The 12,500-nt window shown below is 48.1% G+C and overlaps 1 protein-coding gene across 1 annotated transcript in view; it reads left to right on the forward strand.

The window, feature by feature from the left end:
* Positions 1 to 12,500, forward strand: part of LOC308312296 (voltage-dependent T-type calcium channel subunit alpha-1H-like) — a gene marked incomplete at both ends in the record, with an annotated part of 70,606 nt that overhangs the window by 21,838 nt on the left and 36,268 nt on the right. Inside the window, 6 exon segments of the mRNA XM_080794661.1 lie at positions 648 to 925; positions 2,714 to 3,211; positions 6,672 to 6,775; positions 7,679 to 7,802; positions 9,002 to 9,070; positions 10,727 to 10,911. Coding sequence (XP_080650787.1) covers positions 648 to 925; positions 2,714 to 3,211; positions 6,672 to 6,775; positions 7,679 to 7,802; positions 9,002 to 9,070; positions 10,727 to 10,911 — 1,258 coding nt within the window.

Here is a 12,500-nt window from a genome sequence, read left to right on the forward strand (position 1 = left end):
CCCTCTTCCTCTTCCTCCCCCAGAGCTGAAGATGTACTCTCTGATGATGACGTCACCCTAACCCTCTTCCTCCTCCTCCCTCAGAGCTCAAGATGTACTCTCTGATGATGATGTCACCCTAACCCTCTTCCTCCTCCTCCCCCAGAGCTGAAGATGTACTCTCTGATGACGTCACCCTAACCCTCTTCCTCTTCCTCCCCCAGAGCTGAAGATGTACTCTCTGATGACGTCACCCTAACCCTCTTCCTCCTCCTCCCTCAGAGCTGAAGATGTACTCTCTGATGATGTCACCCTAACCCTCTTCCTCCTCCTCCCTCAGAGCTGAAGATGTACTCTCTGATGACGTCACCCTAACCCTCTTCCTCTTCCTCCTCAGAGCTGAAGATGTACTCTCTGATGACGTCACCCTAACCCTCTTCCTCCTCCTCCTCCTCCCTCAGAGCTGAAGATGTACTCTCTGATGATGACGTCACCCTGTCACCCTGTCACCCTAACCCTCTTCCTCTTCCTCCCTCAGAGCTGAAGATGTACTCTCTGATGATGACGTCACCCTGTCACCCTAACCCTCTTCCTCTTCCTCCCCCAGAGCTGAAGATGTACTCTCTGATGATGACGTCACCCTAACCCTCTTCCTCTTCCTCCCTCAGAGCTGAAGATGTACTCTCTGATGATGACGGCCAATGGCCACGTGGATCCTCACAGCTCACTGGCTCCGCCCATAATCATGCGCACGGCCGCCACGCCCTGCCCCACCCCCAAGAGCTCATTGGGCCCCGAGTCCGTTCTGGGGGAGGAGCTTATCTACCACGGCGGGTACGGCTGCGACGCGGGCCCGGGGTATTCAGAGGCGGTGATCGCTCACGTGGACTCGCGCCGCGGAAGCTCCGCCTCCATGGACCCCTCGGCCTATGAGCAGCGAGCTCTGGTGAGTGACGGCCTTCAGGGAACGAACTTGTTCATTCCCTTTTCTGTTCACAAGGTATTGGCAAATAGCTCTGGTCCACAGCCTTCTACTGCTTCTTCCATTCTGCCCTGCAGTAGAAGGCTATGGACTTTCAGTTTTAAATCTCAGACCAGCCCTCCCCCTCCTAACCTGACGCTGCCAGATGAGGGCGGTATTGCGGAAACATATTCCCCAACACAACACTCATCTGGGATCTCTGACGGAGTTGAGCCCTGAGTCAGATCTGCTTCGTACCGAACCAATCAGCGTGAGCTAAAGGCGGGATGCGGATGTGACGGTATATAGACACGTCGATATGATTGGTTGTGTTTGCACGCCCACACGGTGATAGACAGACGCTCCCATCCAATCATCTACCATGTATCTTGAAAAAAAGGAACAGCCCCGTCATCGAATTTGCTTCCGCGATCCCAGATCCAAATAAGCTGTGAAACAAATTTGTGTAGCAAGCTTTTTGGATCTGGCAGCGTCAGGTTATCCCCCTCCCTCCACCGGGAAAAAAATACTTTTAGTTACTCCGATGCTCCCTCTACTGATATTGCCCAGAGAACTGCCTCATAGAGAATATAATATAATTTTCTGGCCAAAAAGTACCGTTTATACGTGTAGTGGGGGGGGGGGGGGGGGGGGCTCAGAGTGCGTCCACTAAGGAAAGTATCTATTGACACAACCCGCCTTTGTTTTGGTGAGTAGCAAAAACGTTATTTTTATTTACGCTAAAGCGGAGAGGCTGGTCTGATTTCGATTTGAGATTTAAAACTGAAAGTCCATAGCCTTCTACTGCAGGGCAGAATGGTAGAAGCAGTAGAAGGCTGTGGACCAGAGGTAAAGTCCATAGCCTTATACTGCAGGGCAGAATTGGTAGAAGCAGTAGAAGGCTGTGGACCAGAGCTAAAGTCCATAGCCTTATACTGCAGGGCAGAATGGTAGAAGCAGTAGAAGGCTGTGGACCAGAGGTAAAGTCCATAGCCTTCTACTGCAGGGCAGAATGGTAGAAGCAGTAGAAGTCTATGGACCAGAGCTAAAGTCCATAGCCTTATACTGCAGGGCAGAATGGTAGAAGCAGTAGAAGGCTGTGGACCAGAGCTATTGGCAACATTAAAACTTGAGAGAGAAAATGTACTTTTAACAATTACAGTATGCAAGTACAGTGGCCAGTGTTGCTGCTAGCTCGGCGCATGGTATCGCTGCTTGAATCGTTGTTGAGGTTCCGTGAAAACCGTACTGTCACATATATACAGTATATACCGTACGTACACACACACCCATGCATAATTATGGACAGCCGTTTTGTCCTGTTTTTTATGGGACGTAGATTAACCCATTTTGGGTGGGAACCCATTGTTGTGTTAAAAATATTATGCTATAATTTAGCTATTTGAAAAATAGCAGATCTACAAGCTTGTAGATCTGCTATTTTTTAAAAATTGAGCACCACTACTAATGCAGAAACATGTCAGAAAACTGTCCGAACTTTTAATTAATTCAAATATCACTTATTTTTTTGTTTTGTTGTGATAATCCTCTCTACTATAGAGTGTGCTGACCATATAAGGAGTTCCTCCCTGTCCCCAGTTAACCCCTGGGGGTCAAAAAACCTTAGGTTTCGTTTTTGGCTCTCTATCCTGATTGGATGAAAGGCTTTGGGTCCCAGCCAAAAACGAAACCTACGGTTTTTTGAGTGAAATCACTGAATATACCTTTAACTTCAGGTTTGCTTTTTCTATTTGTATTTTTCTCCTTTAACAGTCGAGTCCCGCCCGCCGCTCGCCTCTCCCGCCGCGCGGCCCTGCGGCGGTCAGCGGGGGGGGGTGGGGCAGCCGGCGCTCCAGCTGGAACAGCCTGAGCCGCGCGCCCAGCCTCAGGGGGCGGAGCCTGAGCCGCGCGCCCAGCCTCAGGGGGCGGGACGCCAGCGGAGAGCGGGAGAGCCTGCTGTCGGGCGAGGGTGCCGGGGGGGAGGAGGAGGAGGAGGAGGAGGAGGGGGAGGAGGAGGAGGAGGAGGAGGGGGAGGAGGAAGGGGAGGGGCTGGTGGTCAGGGTCCCCCGCCCGGCGTCCTTGGAGCTGCTGCAGGCGTCGGCGCGGCTGAGCCCGGCGGTCGTAGCGGAGTACGGGGACTGTAACGGGAGGACCCTGACCTACGACCCCCACGCCATGACCTACGACCCCCACGCCATGACCTATGACCCCCACGCCACCTCGGGGGACCCCAAGGACGACTTGTCGCCCGAGGACGACCTGGAGGACGAGGTGAGACGCCTGGAGCCTCTGTCTTAAAGGGACATTTCACCCTTTTTGCAAAAAGATATATGTTAATGACGTTTAGAAGCTTTAGAACACTTTCCTGGGGGTCTTTATGTGTGTAATATGTGGTTTTAGATGTTTTAGAATGTAGCAGTGAGCCCAGTGTCTCTGATGTCATGGACACTGGGCTCACTTCCTGACTGGACTACATGTTGTCTCAGTAAGACAGCTCTCCCCCCTATCCACAAGGAGGAGCAGTGCACCAAAGAATTATGGGAATTGTAGTCCAGGAAGGTAGTGAGACCAGTGTCCATGACATCAGAGACACTGTGCTCACTGCTACAATTAAAAATATCTAAAACCACATATTAAACACATAAAGACCCCCAGGAAAGTGTTCTAAAGCTTCTAAACGTCATTAACATATATTATTTTGCAAAAAGGGTGAAGTGTCCCTTTAATCAGACCAGTGTGTGTCCAGTGGAAACCTCGTATGAATCTGATCTCAGGTCAGAATGGGTTAACAGTTTTTGAAGCGTGAGAACCACTGAAAAGAGAGAGGACAGAGAACCGGCCAGACATCGAGACACTTCATCATTTCTACTAATACTACATATTTAATGGAGAGGGCCTTGTATTTAGACCTGAGAACACATTCCACAGATGTTTTCTAAATCCTGATGTTTCTAGTGGTGCTCAAACTATTTCATGTAATTGGCCGCCAACTGTTCCAGCCAGGGACCTCCCAGAAGCAAATATTTGAGTTAAAAATCTATTTAGTTAAAGGAGAATTCCATACTAAAAGGCTTTCTTACCTTTCTTTGTATAGTTGTTGGCTATTTCCCCTACCATAAGCCCTACATGAATTGCATTGAATTGAATGGGGGCTATGGGGTGTTGTGCTAATTCGCTTATTTCCATCGCTCAAAATTATAATTTATTTGTATATATCCCCTCTTCATAATGTAAATAATATCCCAAACGGCACACTTTACTACTTCTTTCGATGGAAATAAGCGAATTAGCATAACACCCCATAGCCCCATTCAATTCCCATTCAATGCAATGCAATTCATTGAGGGCTTATGGTAGGGGAAATAGCCAATAAGGAGTTTATGCACAAAATAACACCTGGACCTCTTTGGTGGGGACATAACGACTACAAAGAAAGGTAAGAAAGATAAGAAAGCATTCTAGCATGGAATTCTCCTTTAACCACGTGTACATCAGGCTTTAGATTAATAATAATAATAATAATAAATAAGGGTTAGGGTATTATTATCAGGCTTTAGATTGAGCTGCTATCTAAGTTAACCATGTGTACGTCAGGCTTTAGATTGAGGGTTAGGGTTAGGTTAGGATACTGTAGATTGAGCTGCTATCTATTTCCATTTTGGAAATATGTTCATTTTCACATAATCTGGCCATACTGTAACTCTCTGTCTCTCACGTCTCTGTGGGTGCGTGGTAGCCTGGCTAATAAGCCAGACTCAAATCACACTGTCGTCGTGTGGTATTTGAGTCTGGAGATGCTGTCGTGTGGTATTTGAGTCTGGAGATGCTGTTTATGGCTTTGACGCAATTGGTCAGAGCTATACTGTCAGTCAAAGGTCTCAAGCATTGAACGTCACTGTACCAAAGCCCGCCCATATTGCATACCGTGTCCCGATTGGCCACACCAGTTCTCTGGTGTAGGAAATGGGCGTATACAATTGAGCCTCTCCAGACCGTAATCCGCCGGCAGGCATTTTTTCGGCTGATTTTTTACGGCTGATTCGGTCTGGCTTATTAGCCAGGCTAGGTGCGTGGGTGCGTGCGTACGTGTGTGCGTATGCATGTATGGGTGTGTGCGTGTGTGCGTATGCATGGGTGCGTGCGTGCGTGCGTGCGTGTGTGCGTATGCATGTATGGGTGCGTGCGTGCGTGCGTATGCATGTATGGGTGCATGCGTGTGTGCGTGCGTGCGTGTGTGCGTATGCATGTATGGGTGCGTGCGTGCGTGCGTATGCATGTATGGGTGCGTGCGTGCGTGCGTGCGTGTGTGCGTATGCATGTATGGGTGCGTGCGTGCGTGCGTATGCATGTATGGGTGCGTGCGTGCGTGTGTGCGTGCGTGCGTGTGTGCGTATGCATGTATGGGTGCGTGCGTGCGTGCGTATGCATGTATGGGTGCGAGCGTGCGTGTGTGCGTATGCATGTATGGGTGCGTGCGTGCGTGTGTGCGTATGCATGTATGGGTGCGTGCGTGTGTGCGTATGCATGTATGGGTGCGTGCGTGCGTGCGTATGCATGTATGGGTGCGTGCGTGCGTGTGTGCGTATGCATGTATGGGTGCGTGTGTGCGTGTGTGCGTATGCATGTATGGGTGCGTGCGTGTGTGCGTATGCATGTATGGGTGCGTGCGTGTGTGCGTATGCATGTATGGGTGCGTGCGTGGGTGCTGAGTGCTTCCACTGTGGTTCTGGGTGAGCTCTGCTGTGGCAGGTTTGATTCAACAATATGGACACAACCACCGTAAGAGCCTTAATGGAAGCTCTGTGTGTGTGTGTGTGTGTGTGTGTGTGTGTGTGTGTGTGTGTGAGAGACACACCTGTGTGACTGTTTGTGCTTATGTATGCAAAGGCTTACTGAGTTCAGGATTGGGGCTCTTTGAGCAGCAGGTTCCTTTTGTGTCTCTCACACACACACGCACACACTCACACACACACACACACACACACACACACACACACACATGCACACACACATGCACACGTGGCAGCCTACCAACTGAGCAGTGTGTGAGCAGCTTAAATTTGTCCCGTTTTTTGTACTTTTTTAATACCCGTCCTGAGGTAGAGAACGTTGCAGTGAAGCTAAGCCCGTGCAGAGCGTTTCTGCACTTTGGTTTTCTTTAGAACTTCAACCACTTTCACTGCTATAGTTTCTGTCGAGCGAGGACATTTTTCTGAACCTCTGGTGCTCTCGGCCCAATTAACTTTATTTCTTACTTGGCGTTAGCATTATGTTATGCTTTAGCTATTGAAAAATAACATATCTACAAGCTCGTGGCGCGCCAAAAAAATCGAACGACTGACGTTTTTAGAATCTGATCTCAGGTCAGAATGGGTTAATCAGACCAGTGTGTGTCCAGTGGAAACCTCGTATGAATCTGACCTCAGGTCAGAATGGGTTAATTAAGACATCAAACGGTGGTCCGTGGCTCAAAGGCAGGATAAATAATGGGCCTTGATATGAAACCGGTTGAGTTGATGAAGAGGTGGTGACGAAGACGATGAAGGCAGAAAGGAACCACGCGGTTTCGTTGTTTTTACTGACTGTGTGACCTCTGACCCCCCCCCAGACCTCTCTGTTGTAACTGTGTGACCTTTGACCTCTCCTCAGGCCTCTCTGTTGTAACTGTGTGACCTTTGACCTCTCCCCAGACCTCTCTGTTGTAACTGTGTGACCTTTGACCTCTCCCCAGACCTCTCTGTTGTATCGCATCAAGAAGCAGCTGGTGGACAGGAAGCCACGCTGGTGCCGAGAGCATGAAGAATGGGGGCTGTACCTCTTCTCTCCAGAGAACTCGTGGGTTACTTGCACTGCACACACACACGCACGCACGCACGCACATACCGCACGCACGCACACACCGCACACACGCACACGCACACCGCACACACACACATACGCACGCACGCACGCACACACCGCACGCACGCATGCTCACTCACACACATGCACACACACGCATACTCACACACATGCACACACACGCATACTCACACACATGCACACACACGCATACTCACACACATGCACACACACGCATGCTCACTCACACACATGCACACACACACGCATACTCACACACATGCACACACACGCATGCTCACTCACACACATGCACACACACGCATGCTCACTCACACACATGCACACACACTCATGCTCACACACATGCACACACACGCACGTGGCATGCATGCCGGCATGCTGGCACACACACTCATCCCGCACATTTCACGATATCCACTCTGGCGCTTATGCTTATGGTAATATCTGCACGTTTTGCTAAAACGAGGGCCCGTCCTTCAGTGTGAGGATTAAATAAAGGTGAAATGGAAATCTAATGTAAATCCACACACATGCGTGCCGTGCGCGTACTTAAGATGCAGATTGACATTAGCATAAAGTATATAATATTCAATATATAGTCGGTATTCTTTCATGTTTGTGGTTTTAATTTGCTTGTTATCTCATTCTCCCTGTTTTCCTATTGCTTCTTTTTCCTGCTTCATTCTCTAATCTCTTTGTCACGGTTACAGTAAGTCAATGTGTGTGTGTGTGTGTGTGTGCGTGTGCGTGTGCGTGTGCGTGCGTGTGTGTGTGTGCGTGTGTGTGTGTGTGCGTTTGTGTGTGTTTGTGTGTGCGTGTGTGTGTGTGTGTGTGTGTGTGCGCGCGTGTGCGTGCGTGTGTGTGCGTGTGTAGGTTTCGTATATGGTGTCAGGGGATGATATCCCATAAGATGTTTGACCACATCGTGTTGGTGTTCATCTTTCTGAACTGCATCACCATCGCGCTGGAGAGACCAGACATACAGCCGCACAGCACGGTGAGGCACACGCACATGCACACACACACACGCACACGCACACACGCTAGGGCTGTGCGTCTCACCCCCTGAGACCCACTTCACACGTCATCAACCATCTCTGATGCATATAAGTCAGAAATGTTTTTCTTCTCTCCTTTTCTTCCAAATATAGTTAGTTATGCCTTTAATAGGCTCTTTGCATAACTGTAGTTCTATTTCATAACTACTGACCACCAGAGGGCGGTGTTTTCTGGATATACATCGCAGAGGTCGAATATTAATACCAACAATGTCACTCGTGACCCCCTGTGGGCGTACCGATATAGGTGCCCAGTTCACAGGGTTCATCCTCATGGAAATCTTTTCGTCAGGATTCCGAGTGACACATAACTTGCGTTCTATTTCATACCAGTTGATCACCGTAATCGATTGATATTAAAAATAGGCGATCTCGGCACCGAGCCCCATTAGGAATAAAGGCGTGAAAAGGCGACGTCTTGCGATAAATGAGTGATAAATGATGATGTTTTGGTAAAAGCCAAAACAGCGAAGCAGTTTGTGAGGAAAGTGCAGATTGGGGCGTTAATGATTGTGGTTATGTTAATATCTGAGATCATTAGGGGGTTTCTGGAATAACTGAAATAACAAATAACCACAGAATACTCTCACTCTCAGCCCGACATCCTTTACAAAACAATGGGAGGACTTTAACCCATTCTGACCTGAGATCAGATTCATACAAGGTTTCCACTGGACACACACTGGTCTGAATAACCCATTCTGACCTGAGATCAGATTCTAAAAATGTCAGTCGTTCTTCGATTTTTCAAAAATAGCTACAAGCTATAAACCTACAAGCTCGTGGCGCGCTATGAGCTTGTAGATCTGCTATTTTTCAATAGCTAAAGCATAACATAGTGCTAACACCAAAATGGGTGCCCGCCCAGAATGGGTTAAATACTAAATAAGTTACAGGGAATACTGCATATGCGTGTCTGTTTAATACACACACACACACACACACACACACACACACACACACACACATACTTGTGAGCTGACATACATAAACACATACACAGATAATGCTTCCATAATAATAATAATGAATTATAGCAGCAGCCTTCTTCACATCAGGTTATATAATTGGTGTGTGTGTGTGTGTGTGTGTGTGTGTGTGTGTGTGTGTGTGTGTGTGTGTGTGTGTGTTGCTGTAGGAGCGCGTGTTCCTGAGTGTATCCAACTATGTCTTCACTGTTATCTTCCTGGCTGAGATGACTGTAAAGGTAAGACACGTGATTATTATTCCTGTCAGGCAGGCTGGAGCGACCGAAGGCGAGGGGTTATGTTTTTGCTCCAGTGAACTGTTTTTTCTTTTCTTTTTTCCTGTGAACAGCTTTGACACATCTTTGGTCGCACTATTACGGTTCCATTTCACATTGTGGCCTATAACTCCTGAACCATAGGCTAGGTCGTACAGTCAAAAATATCTTTTCCCTGCTGGATTTCGCCTGACAAGATGTTTTCGGCATTTTGTGTTTTAATAATCGGTATACAAGAAGTGATCACAATTCATCTGTCAGCTTTTCGCTTCCGATTGGCTACGATTGTCTTTCAAAGTTTGCTGGAAAGGGCCTGTTTTTCAAAAAGATTAAATTATGAACGCAACGTCCAATTGGTGTGAAACTATTAGACCAAGGATGAACTGCCACCCCAGATATTATGTCTCAAATCGGCCTCATGGTGGCGCCATCATGTCCGGTCACAAAACAAAAGGAGCGCACTTTTCTAGTTCATTTTCTGTTGACGTTTTTTATTGTGACAAATCTGCATCTGTACCTCCAGTGTGGATAGCACGTTCTAGATCACATTCTATTCCCCCTCTGCCCTAGCACCACCCATAGGCCAGACCCTAACCCTAACCCTCTGCCCTAGCACCACCCATAGGCCCGACCCTAACCCCCTTTCTGAAACCAGCTCCTCTACACTCGCCCGACACACTTGCCCTCGATATGCGCGTTCACGCGAGGCTGCGCCATATTAAGTGTCGTCCGAAACCAAGCAGCCTTGAGTGGAAGTGGCTTATAAAGCCCTCAAGAGCGAGTCTGTGCCGATCTAGACTCCGTTGCCTTGTGCAGCCCTGCTCTCTGTCCGCACGGAAACCAAGACCTACAAATGGAAGTACCGCCACAAATAAATGATAAATAAACTCCTCCTAAACAATCTTCATCTGATGCAGAATAGACAACGCTCCAACTGATGTTCACAAGGGCTCTTTATTTACCCCACCGTGAAAAAACTATAAATGAAACCACACAAACAAAACAACTTTTAACAATGATTTATAAACACCATGGATGTATAGGCCTATGACATGTCATTTTTGACAGTCACGCTGTATTTCCTTTTTCCATATTAATGAAATTCACGCACACACATACACGATGCAATGCAATATAACTGTACAAACAAAATAAAAGGTAACACAATTGCTGGTAATTGATGGTAACCATGGCAACGAATGGTGTCTGTTTCCTGTTTCTGCACAAGGAGGGCGAGTGTATTTCCAAACTGTTTTTTATACCCAGCACCCTAATCAAGGGAACTTGATTCAGCTGGAGGGGCACTTCCTGACGAGGGAACCTCCCGAGAGCACTTCAAGTCAAGGGACTGGTTTCAGAAAGGGCCTAACCCTAACGGGTGGAGTGTAACTTGCTGAGCACATCTTTGCTCCCCGTAGGATGAACCCATAAACATAATTGTATAGTGTTATGTTTAATGGTTCCATACAGGAGGTGCCCTGAGCTTAATCATCGATTCGTTGTGTTGTTAATTCTGTCCCATGGTTCCGTCCGGGTGGGCTTAAACATCGTTGATTCCTTCCAGGTGGTTAAACATTGATTACTCCTTCCAGGTGGTTAATCATTGCTTACTCCCTCCAGGTGGTGGCGCTGGGCTTCGTCTGGGGGAAGCAGAGTTACCTCCAGTCCAGTTGGAACGTGCTGGACGGCGTGCTGGTGTTCGTGTCCCTGGTGGACATCATCGTGTCCATGGCGTACCGCGGAGGAAACAGGATACTGGGCATCCTGCGAGTCCTGCGTCTGTTACGTACACTGCGCCCACTCAGGTACGCTCACGGCCCCCCCCGCCCACTCAGGTACGCTCACGGCCCCCCCCGCCCACTCAGGTACGCTCACGGCCCCCCCCGCCCACTCAGGTACGCTCACGGCCCCGCCCACTCAGGTACGCTCACGGCCCCCGCCCACTCAGGTACGCTCACGGCCCCCGCCCACTCAGGTACGCTCACGGCCCCCGCCCACTCAGGTACGCTCACGGCCCCCGCCCACTCAGGTACGCTCACGGCCCCCCCCGCCCACTCAGGTACGCTCACGGCCCCCCCCGCCCACTCAGGTACGCTCACGGCCCCCCCCCGCCCACTCAGGTACGCTCACGGCCCCGCCCACTCAGGTACGCTCACGGCCCCCGCCCACTCAGGTACGCTCACGGCCCCCGCCCACTCAGGTACGCTCACGGCCCCCGCCCACTCAGGTACGCTCACTGTCCCCCCGCCCACTCAGGTACGCTCACTGCCCCGCCCACTCAGGTACGCTCACGGCCCCCCCCGCCCACTCAGGTACGCTCACGTTCTCTCTCACACCAGGGAAGATTACGACAAAAGCTTAGATTTTGTTGAGTCTGACATGCGCTGCGGGTTAAAATCTTGGCATGTCAGGAAACAAATGCATATTATTTCATAATGTGACAATATCACGAAATGTCTCAAATTAAACAGGAATCTTTCCTCTTTACTCAGAATTTTTTTTATGTTTGTAGCATGTTGCATTCTGTAGATATAGGCAGTTTTATACCTTCTTGGTTTCACCCCAAACAGGCCTCTGGGAAAATGCATATGGAGTTCTTTTCTTTTTTTTGAAGAACACTTATAATATGACCATAACATATTCTCTGTTATAGTGACAGAGACATACCATATCTCAAATGAAAGCTATAATCTTTTACTTTCACCAGAAAAAGAGATGAAATCTCCATCATGTTTAGTTTTAAAAATGTAGCTATTTGAATGAGTCTATCACTTTTCAGTCTAGCACTTTTCAGTCTCGTTTTTGACCAGTCACATTTATATACCCATTGCATATTTTTGTAATAATGTGAACATGTCACGGAATATACCAATTGAAAGAGGAGCATTTCCTCTTTACCCAGACACATGTTTTATGTTTGTAGCATTTGCATTCTGTAGATACAGGCAGTTTTATACCTGCTTGGTTTCACCCCAAACAGGCCTCTGGGAAAATGCATATGGAGTTATTTTCTTTTTTTTGAAGAACACTTATATTATGCCCATAACATATTCTCTGTTATAGTGACAGAGACATACTATATATCAAACTTTCACCAGAAAAAGAGATGAAATCTCTATCATCTGTAGTTTTCAGAATGTAGCCATTTGAATGAGTCTAGCAATTTTCAGTCCCTCGTTTTTGATCATTCATATCAGGAGAAAACCACTTGTGAATATCCATCAAGCCGAATGGACTTGATCTTTTTATTTTTTACACAACACAGGAAGAAGAAAGCTTCTTTACATAGAACAGAAACATAAAGTAGGTGTGTGTGCGTGTGTGTGTTGTGTGTTTAAAATTCTCAGGTCGACCCTGCACGACTGGCATTTCCATCAGAAAGTCATTGCCCTGT

This window comes from Protomyctophum bolini, assembly GCF_963924005.1.
Source record: "Protomyctophum bolini genome assembly, contig: SCAFFOLD_269, whole genome shotgun sequence".
In the NCBI taxonomy this organism is placed as follows: Eukaryota; Metazoa; Chordata; class Actinopteri; order Myctophiformes; family Myctophidae; genus Protomyctophum; species Protomyctophum bolini.